At 36.5% G+C, this 21,530-nt stretch overlaps 3 protein-coding genes and 1 pseudogene across 3 annotated transcripts; 3 read left to right on the top strand and 1 right to left on the bottom strand.

Moving 5' to 3' along the window:
• Window positions 1–988: 988 nt before the first annotated feature.
• Window positions 989–4,160, top strand: LOC147920512 (uncharacterized; annotated as a pseudogene).
• Window positions 4,161–11,089: 6,929 nt separating this feature from the next.
• On the top strand, window positions 11,090–13,759 carry LOC104766304 (UDP-glucuronate 4-epimerase 6). The gene has a single exon (XM_010490159.3). It carries the CDS (start codon window positions 11,559–11,561, stop codon window positions 12,945–12,947), a length of 1,389 nt encoding a protein of 462 aa, XP_010488461.1. The 5' UTR covers window positions 11,090–11,558; the 3' UTR covers window positions 12,948–13,759.
• A 713-nt stretch (window positions 13,760–14,472) lies between these two features.
• Window positions 14,473–16,442, bottom strand: LOC104766306 (glycine-rich RNA-binding protein 4, mitochondrial). Its single transcript, XM_010490161.3, has 5 exons — window positions 16,081–16,442; window positions 15,788–15,918; window positions 15,609–15,677; window positions 15,284–15,390; window positions 14,473–14,894 (listed from the first exon to the last, which is right to left on the bottom strand). Exons 2-5 carry the CDS (start codon window positions 15,906–15,908, stop codon window positions 14,775–14,777), a joined length of 417 nt encoding a protein of 138 aa, XP_010488463.1. The 5' UTR covers window positions 15,909–15,918; window positions 16,081–16,442; the 3' UTR covers window positions 14,473–14,774.
• Window positions 16,443–19,346: 2,904 nt separating this feature from the next.
• LOC104788892 (protein ECERIFERUM 26-like) lies at window positions 19,347–20,956 on the top strand. The gene is made up of 2 exons (XM_010514665.3): window positions 19,347–19,832; window positions 19,970–20,956. The coding sequence occupies exons 1-2, from the start codon at window positions 19,398–19,400 to the stop codon at window positions 20,813–20,815; spliced, it is 1,281 nt and encodes a 426-aa protein (XP_010512967.2). The 5' UTR covers window positions 19,347–19,397; the 3' UTR covers window positions 20,816–20,956.
• Window positions 20,957–21,530: the final 574 nt, after the last annotated feature.

Here is a 21,530-nt window from a genome sequence, read left to right on the forward strand (position 1 = left end):
TCGACCAAAAAATAAAATAATATTAATACTGAATGAATTATTATTTTTACTACTTGCAAAGACTTGCTTGCTATCTAATTTATCAACAGACATACACTATACGTCTCATAATTAAGGAAATTAATAACAAATAGAAAATATTGAACGAAAATAAGAAAGTAATATGTATAAAGAAGTTTCGCAATCAGACATTTTAAAACAATGATTACCATTAAGAAACCACATGTTTCTCTCCCTATTAACTTTACAACCCCAAATTTTTCTTCTGTTTGAAATTCGACCTAATGTTTTCTCCAACTTGTAACTTGTCCACACGCTCTTGATCACTTTTCCTGTTATTTTCCTAAGAAAATCACATGCAAAAAGTTTCAATGGGAAATTATTTTATCATTTTCGCAAACCACTAAGTTCTTGTACCGTCTAAAATACAGATGTATTTTATTTAAGCTTGCAGTAGAATATTGGGTTAAAAGAAAAGGTTAGTTTTGGCTCTAATGTATTTTGTAGTAAGTTTAGACATAAAGCGGAGATGTAAAGATGAATCTTAATTTGTCTTTTTACCTTTAGATTATATGCTGTTTAACTTATTCGCATATTTTGTCTATTTTCCCAACGTTCTTCCCTATTGTAACGTATCTGCTTTTGATAGTTAAATAATATGCATTAATATTGTATAAACCGGTTATAATTTCTTTGTATTCTTCTATTCTGATTTAGGTGTATTAAGTAAACCAGGTTAGAGTCTGTATATAAGACATTTTATGTACATTTTATCACTTTAATGAAAATGAGATTAATTAGTTCATTTAGTAAAATGGTATCAGAGCAAAATAACGATTGTAACTAACTTTCTCATATCGATTCCCAGAAATTTTTTTTTCGGAAAAATTCTCATTCACTTCTTCCGCAAAATTCATCTCAGATTTTGTTCTTTCAAGCTTCTATCATCAATCTCTTATTCGTTTGATCCGATTTCTCACAGTCAGCGATGGGGAAGCGAAATTGCAAATCGAAGTACAGATCTATCTCACCGGATCCAACGCAAACCACATCGCCGAGATCTTGCGAGCTACCTTATGGTTCCGTTCAAGCTCGTCGCGACTCCGATGTTCAGGAAATCAATCAAACTCGAGCGATGTTTCCCAAAGGTTCTCCACATCACTTCGAGGTATCAGATTCACCAGATAATGTTCATAGTCCCTATCATCTTCATAGCGCAGATATCATCTTCATAGCGCAGATCATCCAGGATTAGTTTTGACTGCTAGTCTGTTAGATGGAACTAATTATGGAACCTGGGTGGTTGCTATGACCACTAGTATAGAGGCTAAGAACAAACTTGGTTTTCTAGACGGCTCTATTGTTAAACATGATGAAGATGATCCGTACTGCAAGATCTGGTCTAGGTACAATAGCATGGTCAAATCATGGTTGTTGAATAGTGTTACTCCAGAGATCTATACAAGCATCCTCTACATTGAGAAGTCATCGGATATTTGGAAGAATCTCCACACACGATTTTACAAGTCCAATTTGCCAAGACTTTACAAGATTCGTTAGCGGATTAACTCTCTACGTCAGGGCAGTATGACTTTCTCCTCTTATCACACACACACTCAGTCTTTATGGGCAGAATTAAGCAGTCTTCAAGCTACAACTCACTCTGTTGAAGCTTTAATCACAGAAAAAGAAACCAATCGTGTCATAGACTTCCGTATGGGACTTAATGATAACTATGATACGGTTAGGAGTCAGATTCTGATGAAGAAAACTTTGCCTACTATGTCTGAGGTTTATAATCTTCTTGATCAAGAGGACAGTCAGAAGTCAGCTCGTCTTCCCTCTCACACTAGTGTTGATCCTGTTGTTTTTCAAGTGTCCAATACTCAGGTTCAGACTAATGTTGTTACTTCAGGACAAGGGCAATAGTATGGTGGTGATTCAGCTTATCAGAGGAAAGACAAGCCTATTTGCACATTCTGTGGACGAGCTGGACACATTGCTGAGCGATGCTACAAAAGAGTTGGTTGTCGTCCGAGCCATTGTCGTCCGAGCCATTGTCGTCCGAGCCATCTTCGGGAAGCGTCAACCGAGCCATCCGTTCGATCCGTTCCACTCGAGTGGGATTTAGCTTTCGACGTCTTCATCAAAGTTGTAGGGAATTGAGTTATCTTTCCAACGCCGTTTATTTCAAGCCAATCAGAGGTTTGGTTCAAGAGTTATCATCGTTTTAGTGAATGTGTATACACCACGCTCGAGCCATGGTCCCCCGCCACGCACTCCAGCTTGTTTGATCGAGCCATGCTCCCACGCCACGCACTCCAGCTTGTCTGATCGAGACATGCTCCCCCGCCATGCATTCCAGCTTGTCTGATCAAGCCATGCTCCCCTGCCACGCATTCCATTCGACGCGCACGAACTCGATCGCACATGACGGGAAGAAAGACGTTTGGTTTCACACGCTTCAGGAGATTACCAAACCGACGCTTTACCTTGTCGTTTTAAGTTTTAGGGCTTTCCATGTTGGACTACTATATATACATTTTGTTAAGTCTTTGCTGAGGGGAATCTTTTATCTCGTATTGTATTTCTTCCCAGAATGTTTTTAACCTAGCCACAAAAATATGTTATGAGACTTGTATTCCGATATCGTGGAGATTTATTGAGATTTTGCATTTGATTCCTTCTACAAAGTTGTTCATCTTATATTTCTCTATCTTACTATGCTTGTTTCAATGTTTTCTATGTTTGCATCCTTGATGATGATTTTCGGATCTGAGTAGTGTAGTAGTTCTTGAGGATGGGATAGATTAGGTGGAGGATCTTAGGATGTAGAGTGTTTAAGCTTTGATTTGTATGATTCTCTTCTGGACTAGAGTTAGAAATACTTGTTTCTCTCTGATCAATTGGAATTAGGTTTTAGACATTTCTGCACCCAAAAGGTGTTCGATGAAATGTCTGACCAACTAGTGCCAGAGACTTACGTTCCTAAACCTAATAGATTAGTTGTCTAGGATGTTTGTTGACGTGAATGAACTTGTTTTTCATGCCTTGCTTGATCGTGTTTCTCTAGCGAGAGCTAGGTTTGGAAGTGGTTGAGTTTGAGTAGCTTCTGTCAAGAGATTGGATTAGCTAAGTTGTGATGTTCATTGTTTAGGGATAGTTTGCTTGTGATATGTTAAACACTCTATAGACTAGGATACTCCATCGACATCAATTACTCCCATCCTTAGGACTTCTTTCTTTCTGATTTTTTATTACATTCCTGAGACTGTTTCGTTTCTTGATTTTTAGTTCATGCTTAGACTCGTCTCCGTTTTCATTCATTTTAGTTTCTCGTCATGCATTCTCGTTTCTAGTTTTGTGACTCATTTCCGTTTTTGTATTGTCATCATTCTAGGACTGTTCGACAAACACTCTATTTGAATTGGCTTGACTTGTGATTTCTTGATTGCATCTTAATTGTTAGTAAAGTTTCCCAAATGGATTGACACCTTAAGTATTACAACTGCATAAGGTTAATTGAACCTACTAGGAGACACAAAAATCTTAGTATCAAGTTCCTACGCCTGCTTTGGCCAATGTAGCAATCGGTGAAAGTTCAGAAACTCTCAGTGCTTCGTCTGATGATCTTACTCTAACACAGATCCAACAGCTTATGTCATACCTCAGCACCAAGCTTCAGTCTTCAAGCACCATCACCAACCCTGAAGTTCACTCTGTCTCAGTTTCCAAACCTTCTTCTTCAACAATTTGCCCCATTTCCGGTAAGTTTTACCCCTCTATCCTATGTTCTTTTTCCGGAAATGTTAGGCCTTATGTCTGTTCTGTTAAGCAACGCTATTGCTATTAATGCTTGGGTTGTGGATTCTGGAGCTTCACAACATATCTGTCATGATAAAAGTTCTTTTTCTAATCTCACTATTCTCTCAAATACTACTGTTTCCTTGCCTAATGGCGGCCTCGTGAGCATTGTCGGTCTAGGAACTTACATTGGGTAGTAATTTAACCTTAGAAAAAGTTCTTTTCATCCCTCAATTCAAATTTAACCTTCTTAGTGTCAGCTCTCTTGCTAAACAACTAGGTTATGGAGTCTGGTTTGATGATTACTGTTGTGAAATTCAGGATCGTAGTCGGGGCCTAATGATTGGGAAGGGTAGAGAAGTGGCAAACCTCTATTTTCTGGATATAGACTCTCTTTCTTTATCAGGTATCCCTCTTAATAATGTTCCTATCTTGGCTAATGTTGTTCCTAGTCCTGAATTGTGGCATAAAAGGCTAGGACATCCCTCTATGTCTAAGTTGTTACCTATGTATAACATCATAGCTTTTCCTAAACAAAAGGATGTTTTAGATTCTCATTATAAAGTTTGTCATCTTTCAAAACAAAAACATATCCCTTTTATTTCTCATAATAATATCAGTGATAAACCTTTTGATCTAATCCATATGGATACATGGGGACCTTTTTCAGTTCCTATTCATAATGGTTTTAAATACTTCTTAACTATTGTTGATGATTGTTCTAGAGTCATTTGGGTTTCTCTTCTTAAACAAAAGTCTGATGTCTTACAAATTTTTCCCACTTTTATTAAGATGATAGAAACTCAATATGAAACTAAACATAAGGGTGTTAGATTCGACAATGCTCCAGAACTTTCTTTTAAAGACCTATTCCACTCTAAAGGTATTCAATCTTTCCATTCTTGTCCTGAAACTCCACAACAAAATTCTGTTGTTGAAAGAAAACATCAACATATCATCAATGTTGCTAGAGCTTTATTTTTTCAATCTCACATTCCTCTTCCTTACTGGGGTGATTGTATTATCACTGAAGTTCATCTTATTAATCGCCTACTTGCTCCTATTCTTGATGATAAAAGTCCATTTGAGGTTCTCACAAAGAAACAGCCAGATTATAGTCAATTAAAAAGCTTTGGTTGTCTTTGTTATGCTTCTACCTCACCCAAGAACAGACATAAATTTGACCCTAAAGCTAAGGCTTGTGTTTTTCTTGGTTATCCTTCTAGGTACAAAGGATATAAGCTTCTTGATCTTGAGAGTAACAATATCTTTATCTCAAGACATGTGGTGTTCCACGAACAGCTCTTTCTGTTTGTCAAATCAGATTTGTCTCCAGCTAATATTGACTTTTTTCCTGATTTGATTAACAATTCTCCTGTGTCATCTGATTCATCTGGCGAAGATACTTCTCTATCTTCTCCTTTTGTAGAGGTTCAGCCTTCTGCTAACCCTATAACTGATGTTCTTGAGTCTTCTACTCAAACATCTCACAGGGGAACAAAAACACCAGCTTATCTTCAGGATTACTACTGTCATTCAGTAGGGTCCTCAACCATACACAAAATCTCTCAATATCTTTCTTATGGAAAACTCTCTCCAATCTATTACTCTTTTTTAGTTTCCATTGATAAAGAACTTGAACCCAAAACCTACACTAAGGCAAAGAAACATAAGGTTTGGTGTGGTGCTATGGGGACTGAAATTGATGTTTTGGAAGTGACTGGTACTTGGGAGATCTGCTCACTGCCTCCAAACAAAGTTCCCATCGGTTGTAAGTGGATTTTTAAGATCAAATTCAATGCCGATGGTAGTGTTGAATGGTATAAGGCAAGGTTGGTTTCTAAAGGTTATACTCAAGAGGAAGGTGTTGATTTTCATGAAAATTTCTCTCCTGTTGCCAAGCTTACATCAGTTAAATTGCTTCTTGCTATCTCAGCTATTCATGGTTTTGCTCTAACCCAGCTTGACATCTCTAATGCCTTTTTGAATGGTGATCTTGATGAAGAGATATATATGAAGTTGCCACCTGGATATGCATCTAGTAAGGGGGACTCCTTCCCTCCCAATGTTGTCTGCAAGTTAAAGAAGTCCCTGTATGGTCTTAAGCAAGCCTTTCGGCAATGGTTCCTTAAGTTTTCCACTAATCTTTTGACTTTGGGGTTTACTACATCTTATTGTGATCATACTTGCTTCTTTAAAATCACAGAATCTGTCTTCATGTGTGTGTTGGTCTATGTCGATGATATACTCATCGCCAGTAACAATGATGCAGCGGTGGATGTTCTAAAACAACAGCTTCATTCTTATTTCAAGCTAAGAGATTTGGGGCCGTTGAAATATTTCTTAGGGCTGGAGATAGCAAGATCAGCTTCTGGAATCACAATCTGTCAACGCAAATATGCTCTGGATCTGTTGGATGATACTGGCATGTTGGGCTGCAAGCCATCTCCTGTTCTTCTTGATCATGCTATCAAGCTTTCGAAAGATACAGGAGGTTACTTTGTTGATGCTAAGCCTTATCGGCGTCTCATTGGTCGCTTAATGTATTTGTAGATCACGCGACCTGATCTAACATTTGCTGTCAACAAGTTGAGTCAGTATTTAGAGGCTCCTCGTAAAGATCATTGGCAAGCTCTGCACACTATTCTGGCGTATATCAAAGGAACAGTGGGTCAAGGCTTGTTTTATTCCTCCAAGTCTGAATTACAACTCATTGGTTATGCGGATGCTGATTATGGTTCGTGTGTGGATTCCAGAAGGTCTACTAATGGATATTGTTTCTTCTTGGGTTATTCTCTTATCTCTTGGAAATCTAAGAAGCAACAGGTTGTTGCAAAATCATCTGCTAAAGCTGAATACCGAAGCATGTCCTTTGCTTCTGATGAACTTATGTGGCTCACATTTTTCCTCAAAGAATTCCAGGTTCGTCTAGTAAAGCCTACTCTCTTTTACTGTGACAATGAAGCTGCGATTCACATCGCTCGCAATCCAGTCTTTCATGAGCGTACAAAGCACATGGAAAAGGACTGTCACAGCGTTCGAGAGAGGTTACTTGCAAGTTGGTTTCAGTTAATTCATGTTTGTTCTGAGGAATAACTTGCAGATCCATTCACAAAAGCTCTTCATCCTGCTCCATTCCGCTATTTAATAGACAAGATGGGTCTGATTAATCTCTTTGTCCCATCTTGAGGGGGACTATTGTAATGTATCTGCTTTTGATAGCTAAATATTGTGCACTGGTATTGTATAAACCGGTTATAATCTCTTTGTGTTCTGGTTTAGGTGTATTAAGTAAACCAGGTTAGACTCTGGCACTCTATAAACATTTTATCAGTTTAATGAGAATGAGATTAATTAGTTGATTTAGTAAAATTCCCCCCCCCCCCCCCCCCGAATTATCGAATTTTATAGTTGCACTAATTGAAGTCAGCGTAGCCTTTGCTGGAAATGAAATGAAATGCATATCTGCATTTGATAATTAAGCAAGTACATATAGTTGTTTAAAATCCATCGATCGTTCATTCATGTTATTGCGACAACTAAATGGTGTGATCCGATCAGATCTCTAATATTAGAATTTGCAGCTTCATTATAAAATTTGGAATTTGCTTAGAAGAGAATCAATCTTCAGGAAACGCGTAGACTATCAACAAGTCGGCTACTTCACTATTCTATAGTTTTTTTTTTTTGGTCATAAAAAGGTTTCATTTATTTTGTACCTGTACTGTTCTTTAATTGATTTTTTTCACAATATAGAATTAGAGTGGGGAGAAAAATAAGTCAGCAAATAAAATTAGTCCATATGTTCACACATATATGAACATGTGGAGAGAGGTCACATGGGGCTCTCCTGTCATTTCCACGCACCACAAGACAAACAGAAGTGGCGTTGTCTTCTTGCTTAACCAATGTGTAAAAATAATTCCTTAATTATTTGACTCGCTTGGTTATGTATATATACTTTGACAACTAAGGTTTACTTATATTATTCTGGAACGCATATTAAAGTATGCACACTTTACTGTTAAGTCATATAGCACAGTCACTAATATTTTAATAATTAAAACCATTAAGGTAAGTTCATGTTTTACTAGGATTAAGAAAGAAAATACAAATTTGGAAAATATGATATCTATGAGTTTGTTAGTCGCAAATAATTCTTTGTTAACAATCAAATAAACCTACAAATGACGATACAATATATAAGAAACAAAATCTACAACAACAACTTCTAGTTGCACATTAAAAATCCAATCAATTAGTGATATTTGATATCTCTTACTGGTTGGTCAAATTAACCACACATTTAATATAACATAAAATTGATGTATTTAATTTTCTTAATGTTCAATTATTTGGCCAATTTTCATATTCTAGTTTTTTACGTAGTCTAGAAATTAATAACAATATACGAGAATGACTCAATATTTTGACAGACATAGGCATTACATCGTATCAGAGATTCCGTCAATGTCTCAAACCACAACTTGTTTCGGATCTCTTGTCTTGTGAAGATTATTAAGATTCTCAGCTGAGTCAATTATTTTTAAATACGCTCATAATCCATCAATAATCTGACGAGGCTAATCGATACAAACCAACTTCCTCTTTAGAAAAGAAAAAAAAAACCTCAACTTGTTCTTTTGTTAACTAGAATCATTGTTCGGCCTTGATTTGAGGAGATGGCATGTTTTTGATCATGAGAATTTTTATCGCCTTACATGGAAATTTATTTAGCTCATCAGTATTAGACATCCAAATATTTTCCATGTCATCTATGTTTGCTTATGCATCACCTAAGATAAACACTAGGCCGCAATTCTAAAGGTGGTTATATATCTAAACGGAAGTACTTGTTGTCACATACATTATGACTATATATAAGTTTCAATTGACCGGGCGAAAATGCGCTAAAAAAGGGTTATGGTGATTAAGTGTCGATTCATACCGCATGCATGTGGTCAAAAGCTCAACTAGATTTTTATAAGATCATGATGAGTTTTGGTCGTACATTAAGGAAAACATTTACTATATCTTTTGTAAAACTTCTGACCAAAATTTTTAAAGTTGTTTTTATTAGTTTCTTGAACAGTTACGGGATCATGTTGTTAAAATGAAACCTATAAATTTGGATACTTTAAAAGGAAAGCGTAGTGGGTGATTAAAAACAAAACAAAAATGAGTAAATTAGGAAATTTATAGTACGTATATAGAGATACTTGGACACGATCCGTACTCAAATCATTGCATACAATCTCTCATACGCGTAAATAAATTCGTTTGGCGGTCTCTTGGCACATCCGATGAGTGTTTGGTACATGTGTCGCGCATATATGTTTCATATAGTGGATGAGACAATTTTGGCTTTAATACATGTTCTTTGTTACCATCAGCCACTCGTTCGTGTCATTTATCGCCATGCATGAGCATGACAATATTTTTTACTTTAATATGTAAGAGAATCTCTGAATCTGTAATATTTGATCGTCAGCAATTAACACGAGGTTGACTTATAACTTCTTTAGAAGAAGTATTTATTTATCTAAATAATCATTTAACCGTTGGATCTATATATTAATTTCAGTATTTCACACTTTCGGCATCATTAGAAAAAAAATATTAGCTCAGCATCTCTATTTTTATTTTCAGTTGTATTTTACACCTAGTTTTTACAAGCTAAAAATTCGACTTTGCTGTCTCCAGATTTACGAATTGGTAATAGTTAGAGAAGATATAGGAATTTCGACCTTTTTTTTTTTATCAAAAAGATGTTATCATTCCATTAGATAGAAAATAACATACAGGATAAAGATTGTTTGGGATACAATAGACATAAAGCAATAAAAGTACAAAGATAGATAATAGCAGTCGATGTGAAGAGCTTGAGAGCTATGAGCCACATGCTAAATAGCAATATGAAACTTGTAAGGTCAAGGCAAACCGATGCAGACTCCATGAGCAAGTCAAAGGAGTATAAAACCACTGTCTTGAATCTTCGAAGACTTGGCGGAGATGAGAATGACAAAGCTACGTTGCAAAAGGTTCGAGCATGGGTGTTGTGGCTCTGATGACCGGTTACTACAAAGGTAGTTGATGCTCCAAGATTGATAGGGTAGGCCTTTAGAGGGTTGTGGTAACCACTACTCCTTGGAGTAAGGGTCATAATGCCACTAACCTTTAAGATTATATGCAGGGACTTCAAGAAGTAGCAAATATGCGGTTTAAAGATCTTTAAGGTTTGTTGAGGTATGGACAGGATAATGGTGGAGCACCGGTAATCGCCACTCCATAGAAATGAGATCATAATGCTAGCCTGCACCAATTTTCCACCATATATGGGAACATCCCTAGGGTATCCAACTAACAGGATTTTCAAAAGATTCCTATGCCATTCTAGCAACAATGTTGATTTAAGATTCCTATGCCATTCTAGCAACAACATTCGACCTTTTCATTTGTCGGACTAGGTACAATTTCTGGCACCTAGCTACGCTTTATTTCCATACTACTATCATGGCCAATTCTCTAATTAGATGTCTTTCATATTAGATTTTTCGCCGACCATATCTTTCTCCCGGCCCGTTTCTTTAGAATCTTCTCAAAAGGGAATTTAGAGCATCAATTGATTTCCGTAGCATAACTTGCATGGAAGTTTGATTGAATGAAGTATGCAATGGCATGGAAACCGACACCTCCCCAAAAGGCTAAAACCTTGACATACCTCTAGTCAATTAATAGTTTAATTTAGCTCTCTAGCACTTGAGATTTCGGTTTCCATGACATGAATCATGCTTATTGCCAATTGGAAAGCAATACATAATGTATGTGCAAGAGTTACGAGCACTCTCCCTTGTTAAAAGAACACCAAAATTTTCTTTAATTCATTCATAGTGTTGGTTAGAATTTAACATCATACTGTAGCATTTATTAACATAAATTATCTATAGTACTATTTTCATGAACTTTTCTGTTGTGGTTTATTAATATCAATTTATTATGAAAATTATACTTTAACTGTTTATCTCCAAATTTAAAGTCATGAAAAGAAACCAATAACATAATAAATGATAATTTTCATTGGGTACAAGTTGTAAACATTTTTTATCTAAAAAAAAATCCATAATAACATATCTCCATAAAGATAAAGAACACGACAAACTTGATATCATCTAGTAGTAATGAAACAAACTTCATAGTTAATAAACAGATCTTGACCCCTATAAAATAAGTAAATAACTCAACAAGACTTTTTAAAAAAGATACCAAAAAGTAAACTCTTGTAGAGAAGTCTCGAATGGAGAACAATCTCACTCTTCCAATGCGTGGCATAGGCCTAATTTGGTGATCCTTGTTATATTTCGGGTAAAATCACACACTCATGTAAAAATACCGACAACACCAATATCACTATTACAATATAATAGCACTACTTTTTCTCATTATTATATTTTAGAAATCAACGAGTTGATTTATTTATTATTTTTATTATTATATATCTTTATTAGGAAAAAAAGTGGCTTCCGACCAGCAAATTATTTCTCTTCTTCTTCTTCTTTATAATCATCAGATCGCTTCTTCACTTGTTTTTCAGGGCTCGAAATCTCTCTCAAACCCTCCTCAAAAAATTCCACAAAAATTTCTCAAATCTTTAAAACATCTTCGAGCCCCTTTTATGTAGATCAAGAACAGTGGAGAAAGATCCACCACACATATAATAAAACCAAGTGAGGAGTTGTTATATCAAGAAGACGAAAATGCCTATGTCGGCGACGGCGGATACAAGCAAGACGGTAAAGCTGGAGAGGTACAACAGCTACCTCCGCAAGATTCACAGCACCAAAGTTCTCAACGCGTCTTCTAAAGTTCTTTTCCGAGCTACGCTTCTTGTAGCTCTCGTCCTCGTCCTCCTCTTCGCCATCAACTACCCTCCACTCTCCGACAGCCGCGCTGCCGCAGCTCACCATCTCCACCGCCGTAGCTTCTTATCCACCGGGCTCTTCTCCTCCTCTTCCTCTTCCTCCTCATCCTCTATCGGTGGAGCCGCGTGGGAAAAGCGCGTTAGACAATCCTCAACAGCCAAAAGACCACGCGGTCTCTCTGTTCTAGTCACTGGAGCTGCCGGCTTCGTCGGATCCCACTGCTCACTCTATCTACGAAAACGTGGCGATGGAGTCTTGGGGTTCGACAATTTCAACGATTACTACGACCCAGCACTCAAAAGAGCAAGACAAGCGCTCTTGGAGAAGCAACAAGTGTTCATAGTCGAAGGTGATCTCAACGATGGACCACTCTTACGTAAACTCTTCGATGTCGTCCCATTCACTCACGTCCTCCACTTAGCCGCTCAAGCCGGAGTACGCTACGCCATGAAGAACCCTCAATCCTACATCGCATCCAACATAGCTGGATTCGTAAACCTCCTCGAAGTGGCTAAAGCAGCTAATCCTCAGCCAGCGATCGTTTGGGCTTCGTCTAGCTCTGTTTACGGTCTCAACACTGAGAACCCATTCTCCGAAGAACACAGAACAGACCAACCAGCGAGTCTTTACGCCGCAACCAAGAAAGCCGGAGAAGAGATCGCACATACTTACAACCACATCTACGGTCTCTCCTTAACCGGACTAAGGTTCTTCACAGTCTACGGTCCATGGGGAAGACCAGACATGGCTTACTTCTTCTTCACCAAAGACATCCTCCACGGCAAATCAATAGACATTTACAGAACACAGGACAATCAAGAAGTGGCGCGTGACTTCACATACATAGACGACATCGTCAAAGGATGTGTCGGTGCGTTAGACACGGCGGAGAAAAGCACAGGAAGCGGAGGAAAGAAGAGAGGACAAGCTCAGCTACGTGTATACAACCTCGGAAACACGTCTCCTGTTCCGGTAGGGAGACTGGTCTCGATCTTGGAAGGGCTTTTAGGTACGAAAGCAAAGAAACATCTGATCAAAATGCCGAGAAACGGTGACGTGCCTTACACGCATGCTAACGTGAGCTTAGCGTACAAAGACTTCGGGTACAAACCGACGACGGATCTAGCGGCGGGGCTGAGGAAGTTCGTCAAGTGGTACGTTGGTTATTACGGGATACAGCCGAGGGTAAAAAAGGAAACCTCTCACGCCGAAGATTCCGCTTAAATTATTTTTTCTTTCTTCTACCGTCTCTCTCTCTCATCAATCACATGCTTGTTTTTTTTTTTTACAAAACCAACAAAAAAAATCATTTACAGGGACAGGTTTCTGTATTTTTCCGTATTTTAAAAAATTGCAAAAAAAAAAAAAAATCATAAAATGTATTTTTTTTGGTGGTGGTCCTTTTTTTAGGGGGATCATAGTGTGGGGAATTAAATTGTTACAGCTGTATGTTATAATAGAGAAAGATATATAGCAAGAAGGAAAGGGGGATTTAGAATTGAAAATATATATATATGTGGGATATTGTTATTTGTAATAAATAAAATTTATATGATCGATCTTGCTGGCAAAAAAAAAAGTGTTTAAGAGCAGATCTTAGCCGTTGGAGTTTTTATAATTAAGGAATGAAACCTGTGATCCATTATTATTAGAACAACTGGAATCATAAATTTTATTCTCCTTTATACGTTTGCCTTTTTGCCTTTTTCTTTTACTTTTTAATGTTTTTTCTTTTCTTTTTATCTAATTGATATTTCATGCCAAGACCAGACCAGAACTGAACTACATTGAAAGTAATGTTCTAAGTGGATTTTGTTTTGATGAAATGTGACTCAGAAAATGTACTAACTAAATCCGAATCCGAAATAAAAACCATAAAGAGTAAAAGGAAGAGGACCATTTGGCTTTTCTTTTGTAATCTTATCTTAGTTTTTATCATCTTTATTCTCTTTTTTTTTTTTTTTTTGCTAAAACTCTTTATTCTCTTTCTTTTTATGTTTTTGTTGTCTATGAGAATTTTAGCATTTTTATTTTCTGAATGATGATGCTTTGCAATAGCATTTATTTATTAAAGGAGTTTCTATGTGTACAATTATACATTCAAGAATTTGATGCATTTTGGGTCACACAATTACAGAAAACTTACAAGTTTATGTCATCGACTCATCACTCATGTAATTCACAAGATCTTGATATTACCATTCAAATCTGGGTGTAAACACAACAATTGTATATGGCAGAACAAGGAAACAAAACAAGAATGTAATCAACAAGGCTTAAAAAGTTAAAAGTGTATAATGGGCTGTCACTACGATGATGACTCCAAATTCATTATTGTGCTCCAGTTTCACACCCCACCAAAAAAGACTAAGTTCCACACCTCCATGGCTCAAAATGCAACAAAGTAAAGTTGATTCTGGTGATCGAACAACAACTTCTACACAACTGTTACCCATATTGGGGCCTCTCTTGCTGATACAGAAAGCGCAGAAGTTCTCCACTGTTCGCGGGTTCGTGTTGCTGAAAATCTAGAACACGATCCCACCAAACGCTTTGCACTCAAAGGGCAACCATTTTGGAAATGCAGGGCTGTACAACGAGGGATTCATATAGAGTGTGTAAACAACCATGGATTCGATCAGATATGCAACATTTGACTAATTTGATTTTTTTTTCCCCTCTCTATATTACCAAATACCAACATGGAAACATCAAAGTTTCAAATCAAAATTAATGTTTTAGGAAATCATTGATAGAAAAGATATATTACGCGCTCAAATCTAGAAGTAGAACAAAAGTAGACCACAAAGTAGATAAAAGGAAAAGTGTAAACATCGAATCAACTCGATGCAAAATAGATTTGCAGAAGATGGAGCAGCAGCAATACGGTATTCATTGGAAAGACAACCAAAACAGAAGTTTAACAAAACCTGTTAAGGTTGTTTGCAGTTAAAACAAAGAAGGAAACAAACTAACTAACTACTGAAAAGTTCAGACTTCAGAGGCTCCTTCTCTCTCTCTCTCTCTGTCAAATCTTCTGGCTTGTTTCTTTTAGTAGCCACCGCCACCTCCACCTCCACCACCGTAACCACCACCACCACCGAATGATGATCTCGGGGCACTCGGTCTTTCGTTTGCAAGGTTCACACGGATGTTCCTGCCATTCAGCTCCTGAACACAGCCCAAAAAAGTTAGTAAGAGACAGACTTTTACACAGAACAATCAACACAATGGATGCAGCTCCTGATCATACCCAAACACCCCTAAGAAACTAATAACAGACGAGACTTCTTAGACATAACAATCAACATAATATGTATTCAGCTCCTGATCATACCCCAAACCTAAATAAGAGACAAGACTTTTCTAGATAGAACAATCAACACCATGTATTCAGCTACCTATCATACCAAAATCCATATGAGAGACAAGACTTTTTGAGACAGAACAAACAATCAACACTTTGTAAACAGCTCCTGATTATAACATATATACGAGACAAGACGATTTAGACAGAACAATCAACATTATGCATTAGCAAAATAGCAATCCTCTCTAACCTTTCCATCCATTTCTGATACGGCATTGGTTGCAGAATCTTCACTGCTGAAACTGACAAATCCAAAACCCCTCGACCTCCCTGTCTCTCTGTCTGAAATCACCGTAGCTGCACACAACCCAAAGACACAATCACCGTAACGAACAATATACAAAAACCACAACAAACAGGACAAATAGGTTCCTTAACACACTACAAAAGCCAAACACTGAGACCATATCACAAAACGTTCATCAAACCAACCTAACATACTTACTAACATAGCCATTTTTATGATCATTCCAAATGAAGCACATTCTATTTGGGGAACAGAACATAAGGCTTACCTTCTGTGACTTCACCAAAGTTAGAGAAAGCCTGCTTCAAGGAGCTGTCATCAGTTCCCCATGAGAGACCTGAAAGCAAATAAAAAACACTCAAATTTACTGAAAGCCAAATCAAATTAAGATACAAGCTACAAAAATCAGTAACAACAGGGTAAAAAGATATATAAAAAATGCATTACCACCAACAAAAAGCTTAGTGGACATGTAACGGAGAGAGCCAAGCATAGATGTCACTGGAACATTTGAGCTGCGAGAAACACCTTGTCTCAAAATACCACTAAGTTTGTTGCAAAAAGCCATTTCTTGATATCTGCACACAAAAAAACATACAAAACCCAGAAGGAAAAAAAAAAACTAAATCAAGAAAACCATATAACTAATCAATTTCATTTCAATCAGACCACAAAGAATCCATCAAAATCAAGGCCATTTCTAAAGCTATGAAAAGACATTAAAAAGAGATGAAACAAACCTCAGAGAAGGGGAATCGCGAAATTAGGGTTTTAGCGAAGTGAGTACTGAGTAGTAGTGAAAAAAAAGAGAGGCAGTGAGAGGATGAAGACAAAGAGTAGGGTTCAAGGGATTTTATACAGAGCTCAGAAACTCTCTCTTTTTTTTTTTCCTACACCAAAAATCTTTTGTTTTGTCCAAATTAATCACCTGTGGGAAGGTCTATTGTAAGAGTGTGTACTAAAGTTTTTGATCCAATAGAATTGAGCAACGAGAGAGTCAATACAGTAAAATAGCTGAAATCTATTGGAACTAGAGGTGTAGCTGATGTAGAGAATCAACTGTCCCGTGCTTCTCTTTAACTTTTTCGACCTTTGTTGCCACGTCGACTTGTTTATCTGTTTGGTAACTTTAAGAGTCACATTAACATGCTTCATATACATGGACTAAAAGCCCATTATAAGGTCCAAAAAGCCCATTACAGGGTTGGAATATAACAAGATGTCAAGAACTCAAAGATATGTTAAAACTTTCCTAGGGTATAAATTGAAAAAGAGAATGTGTTGATTTCGACATTCTGTGTTAGGATTTTTCTTATAGCTTAGAAAGGCTATAGAAAGGCTAATGTAATCCTACTAATATAAGTAGATTTGGTTAAGTAAACAATAGTAGTTAGTAAGATAGTGGAGTGACATAATTAAAAGGGTATACACTTGAGATCAACTTCTTCCTATTTATAAGCTTCTTTATTAATTGTAGGCAATTAGACATTCATATAAATTACGTTGGTCCAGTTTTACAAATTACTTCGATAGAACAACTGCAATAGTTTCAGTTTTTATATTTTAGCTTTTTAAGTGGGAAGCGTTTGTAAAATGTACAAATCCTATATTTACTTTAATTTGCCCATTAAATATTTTCTCAAGAGCTCCTCAAATCATCTCGTAGATATATATTACAAGCAAACAAAACAAAATTGAACTCTTTGATGTAGTTAATTTTCGGAGCCATATTTAGGTGGGGAAGCAAGTAGTTTTTGCTTGTAACAACGTACAGTTTGAAGTTGTTTTGGATGTAAGGTTTCATTTCGATCCTCAAAATAAATATTATAGAAGTATAAAAAAAATGATTTGGATAAATTAATATTTTAGTGGGTCAATTTTTGTTTCTTTTGCTCGAAGCCACCAAATTCTCAGTCCGGCCGGCTCTGCTATCGACACGGGATCACAAAATAAAACTTACATATTACCAAACATTCTATTATTCATAGATGTTCGTTCGACTATAAGTTCCAGTGATATCCAACATACAAACCTATCATACGTGAAAAGTGGTTGCATTGCAGTTTGAATTGTCAACCAATACTGCGACCAAACTAATATAAAGAAGTACATAAGTCACACAGCTCACATACATATACTAATATTTCCTGACTATCAATATTCACATCAGTCTATATAAGCTGGAACGAACTAAAGTGTACGGATCACTAATGAACTTTATGATTCTTGATTTTGTCATTTAGACTCTTGGAAACCCCACAACGTTTAAGCATTACAGATGGTGAGTGGTGATCCTCTTAATAGATGAATAAGGCACGTAACCATCTAACATACAGTATATGGTATTTATAAACATATCATTAAATCACATTTACTTTGCCAGTTTGAGAACTTACAAAATATAAACCATATGGATCTTTAATTAGGTGGAATTGTAGTAAATATTGAAGCCATAAAGTTACTATTTTTAATTTTTTTTTGTTGTTGTTCGTAGGTACACTTGTCTGGCTTGCTGTATCTTCCTTTCTTTGCTTTCCGAACAAGACCAATGGTTATATATATTATTTTTTTGAGTGAAGAGACCAATTAATAGTGATATTGACACTGAACAACAGTAGTATCTGATCCGAGATCTAGAATTCGGATGGTTTAAACTTTAACGTATGTGATATTTATCTTTTATGAAGTATAATCTCAAGTTTTAGTAGGATTTTTGTGATTTAATCATGTTTTCATTGTTTTTTAAGCGAGTATATATATACACTCTCACCATCATGTCGCAACCACTTCTAAAAAACATATTTATCAAAATAAATGTACGTAGGCCTAGAAGCCCCACAATATAAAAATACAAAGTTCGATAGCCTCGCATCACACGTACAGTACGTTTTTTTTTTCTTCAATTAGATTAAAAGACCAGTCGATCTGTAGAAAAACAACGGCAACCATTTATCATAGATTGAAGGTTAGATCTCAGCTCTAATTGTATACGTTATGTCTCTTATTTTTCATTATATTGTCTAGATCTTGTGGTACGGTTGTCTAGAAATTATAATTTCCTTGTTCAAGATGACTACTGAGTGTCGTTTGGTGTGACGTTGGAAAGAGGTAACTTGCTAATGTTTCGCATTTGGGAAGTGATGCGTATCTACGCTTCGCCGTGACGAATTATATTTTACCAAATTTTGGCAACCAAAAACACTTATATTTAGTTAGACCAAAAGATCAAATGAATTTCACAAATAACTTTTCCAGCTCAAAAAAATATTTAATGGAGTGGATAGCAGGACGAGTACAAGGCCCCATGTATCCAAATGTTTATTTCCAACGTGTACGCGCATATCTACACGTATAGGTACTTTCAATCATTGGTTAACTATCAAGTACAATCGAATGAATATTATTGTAAGAAAAATCCAGTTGATTACCAAAAACAGCTGCTCATATTTAAGTTATATTGGTTCAATCTCTTTCTAAGTTGTTGGTACATATATATCACATGATACGATCATATCCTATAATTTAAAACAGTTTCTATATAGATCATATTTGTAGAGCAAATTAACATTTAGCACAGTTTCGCCAATACATTATTTGAATTTCCTATTTCAGATATATAATATTTCATTATCTCTATCCCAATAGAATTCTTATACATATTTACAGGTCTGAGTATATGTATTATTTTAGACAGATTAATAAATCAATACAACAATGGTTTGCCAACGAAATACTTATACAACAATGCCGTTTTGGTTGTGTATATAGCCTTCTCTCTATACAACAATTAAGAATGGGGTCATGTTCACCAACTCGTGATGCTAACACCTATTATAACACTTGCATGCATATAACAACGTGAGTAGATTATAGTCACAATCTATATAATAACTGAAACAGAGAGCGACACGTAAAGCAGAAACATTAACAATTTTGAAAAAATAAATCCTTAAAAAATATTTAATTATTTCTATATATACCTATATGGAGTAGACCAAGAGATCACTCAGAATCATCTTTGCCAATATTACTCATATACTTACATCTTTCGTCTCGTATGGGTCGAGTTCAAGAAGAGGGAAGGGGTCCGGTTCATGGCTTCCGGTTATCGACCGTGAGTTCGTCCCGGCCAACAGAGACCGGTACCACTCACGAGCTCACCGGTTTAGACCTCGCCATGAAGCTCCACTACTTAAAGGTGGTTTACATTTACTCTGCCGAGACAGCAAGTGACTTGACCGTGATGAACGTCAAAGCCCCCTTGTTTCCAGTGTTCGATCAGATCTCATGGATCACTGGCAGGTTAAGGCGGCACGAATCGGGACGCCCGTACATAAAGTGCAACGACTGCGGCACACGTTTCGTGGAAAGTCATTGTGATCTCACAGTGGACGAGTGGCTCCGTGTACCGGACCGGTCCGTGGATGAGTCCTTGGTTTACCATCAACCTGTTGGACCAGAAATGGCATTCTCTCCTTTGATTTATATTCAGGTGCGTACGTATATATCTCTACTAATTTACGTAACGAACAAATTAAAAGTCCACACATTTAAAAAAAAAAGAGAATACATGTATATCTATTTTGATAGCCACATAAAAACTAAAAACATCGGTTTAATTCGGTATAGATGACCCGGTTTAGCTGCGGTGGATTAGCTTTAGGCTTGAGCTGGGCTCATATTATGGGAGATCCATTATCGCTTTCTCATGTCTTCAACTTATGGGCTCGGGCTTATGTTGGTGAGAAGATCCACTGTCCCAAAACCTCTGAGTTAGAAAGAGTGTTTCAAAACCCGAACTCAACGGGCAAAGAACCGGAATCAATCAAACGGGTTGACCCGGTTGGGGATCTATGGGTCGCTCCAGGTAACAACAAAATGACAACATTCTCCTTCAATTTAACGGTTAACGAGATTAAATCACATTTTCCGGCGACCGGAGAAAACGAATTCGAGATTCTCAGCGGGATCATATGGAAATGTATAGCCAAAGCGAGAGGAGAATCAGCTCCGGTTACGATTACGGTTATCAAATCGGATCCGAACGGGTTAAAACCCAGAGCGGTGAGAAACAGTCAGATGATAAGTTCCGTTCACGTCGATTTCTCGGTGGCGGAGGCGAGTTTGGAAGAGATTGTGAAATCGATCGGTGAAACGAATGACGAGAGGTTTGGGATCGATGAGACTGTTGACGATGTTACGGATTTTATTGTTTACGGAGCGAATTTGACATTTGTGGATCTGAGCGGAGTTGATTTTTACGAGGCGAAAGTTATGGGGAAGTCGCCGGAATCGGTTTATTGTAATGTTCAGGGAATAGGTGACGGTGGAGTGGTGGTGGTTATGCCGGGGGGTGTGGAGGAGGAAGAGAGGGCTGTGACGGTGACGTTATCGGATGATGAGATTGAGAAGGTGAAATGTGAAATGAACAAGTGTGGATTGATCACGGTGTTAGTTGTAGCTAACGGTGAATGACAAAAAAATGGTTTGGTCTATTGTTTCAAACATTGTTTTATTTTGTGGTATTTTTTTTTAAAACTTTTTCTATTTTTCTATGCAAAAATTAAATGTTTTAAAATTTTCTTTACCAATCATATTTGACATTATGATTTCTTATTGATTGAGTTTATTTTATTTAATAATGTATAAAACAGATAAATTAAATGAAATTAAATATATATTTTTAAAAAAACTAAAACATCATTTAAAATGAAACAGGAAGAATATATTTTACTATTAGTTTTATTGCTATGATGTGTGTATTGATAGTGAAATAAGTACCATTTGGTTTCTATGTCATGATCCTACATCCTCCTAAATGTTTTACCAGCCTATGAATATGAAATTCAGCATGAGCACACCCAAAATGCAATCATGTTTTTGACAAGAAGTTTCAAAGAATATCAAAGGTATATTCCAAATATGAATAATAACTATTGGTAGGGGAAATGATATGTTTACATGATGATATACATATATCCCTATAGATGATTATAATTTTGACTTTATTAATATCTAAAAAACCATTTTGAATATATATTAAGTATTAATTAAATACCTATTTAGATGGTTTATTTGTTGTATTAAACATTTTACTAGCGTGCAAAATCCAAAATTTAATATTGATCTAAAGATAATTATTGAATTACTTTCATATCCTCCACAACAAATGTAAGAATATTATAAAGAA

Source organism: Camelina sativa, chromosome 19 (assembly GCF_030686135.1).
Source record: "Camelina sativa cultivar CO46 ecotype springtype chromosome 19, ASM3068613v1".
In the NCBI taxonomy this organism is placed as follows: Eukaryota; Viridiplantae; Streptophyta; class Magnoliopsida; order Brassicales; family Brassicaceae; genus Camelina; species Camelina sativa.

What these genes read in the sequence shown, in the direction of transcription:
- LOC104766306 (XM_010490161.3), bottom strand. Translation starts at nt 15,908, where the DNA reads ATGGCTTTTTGCAACAAACTTAGTGGTATTTTGAGACAAGGTGTTTCT. An exon ending in CACTAAGCTTTTTGTTGGTG is followed by an intron (nt 15,678 to 15,787) that starts GTAATGCATTTT and finishes ATTTGCTTTCAG; the next exon opens with GTCTCTCATGGGGAACTGAT. An exon ending in TATCAGAAATGGATGGAAAG is followed by an intron (nt 14,895 to 15,283) that starts GTTAGAGAGGAT and finishes GGCTGTGTTCAG; the next exon opens with GAGCTGAATGGCAGGAACAT.
- LOC104788892 (XM_010514665.3), top strand. Translation starts at nt 19,398, where the DNA reads ATGGGTCGAGTTCAAGAAGAGGGAAGGGGTCCGGTTCATGGCTTCCGG. An exon ending in CTCCTTTGATTTATATTCAG is followed by an intron (nt 19,833 to 19,969) that starts GTGCGTACGTAT and finishes AATTCGGTATAG; the next exon opens with ATGACCCGGTTTAGCTGCGG.
- LOC104766304 (XM_010490159.3), top strand. Translation starts at nt 11,559, where the DNA reads ATGCCTATGTCGGCGACGGCGGATACAAGCAAGACGGTAAAGCTGGAG.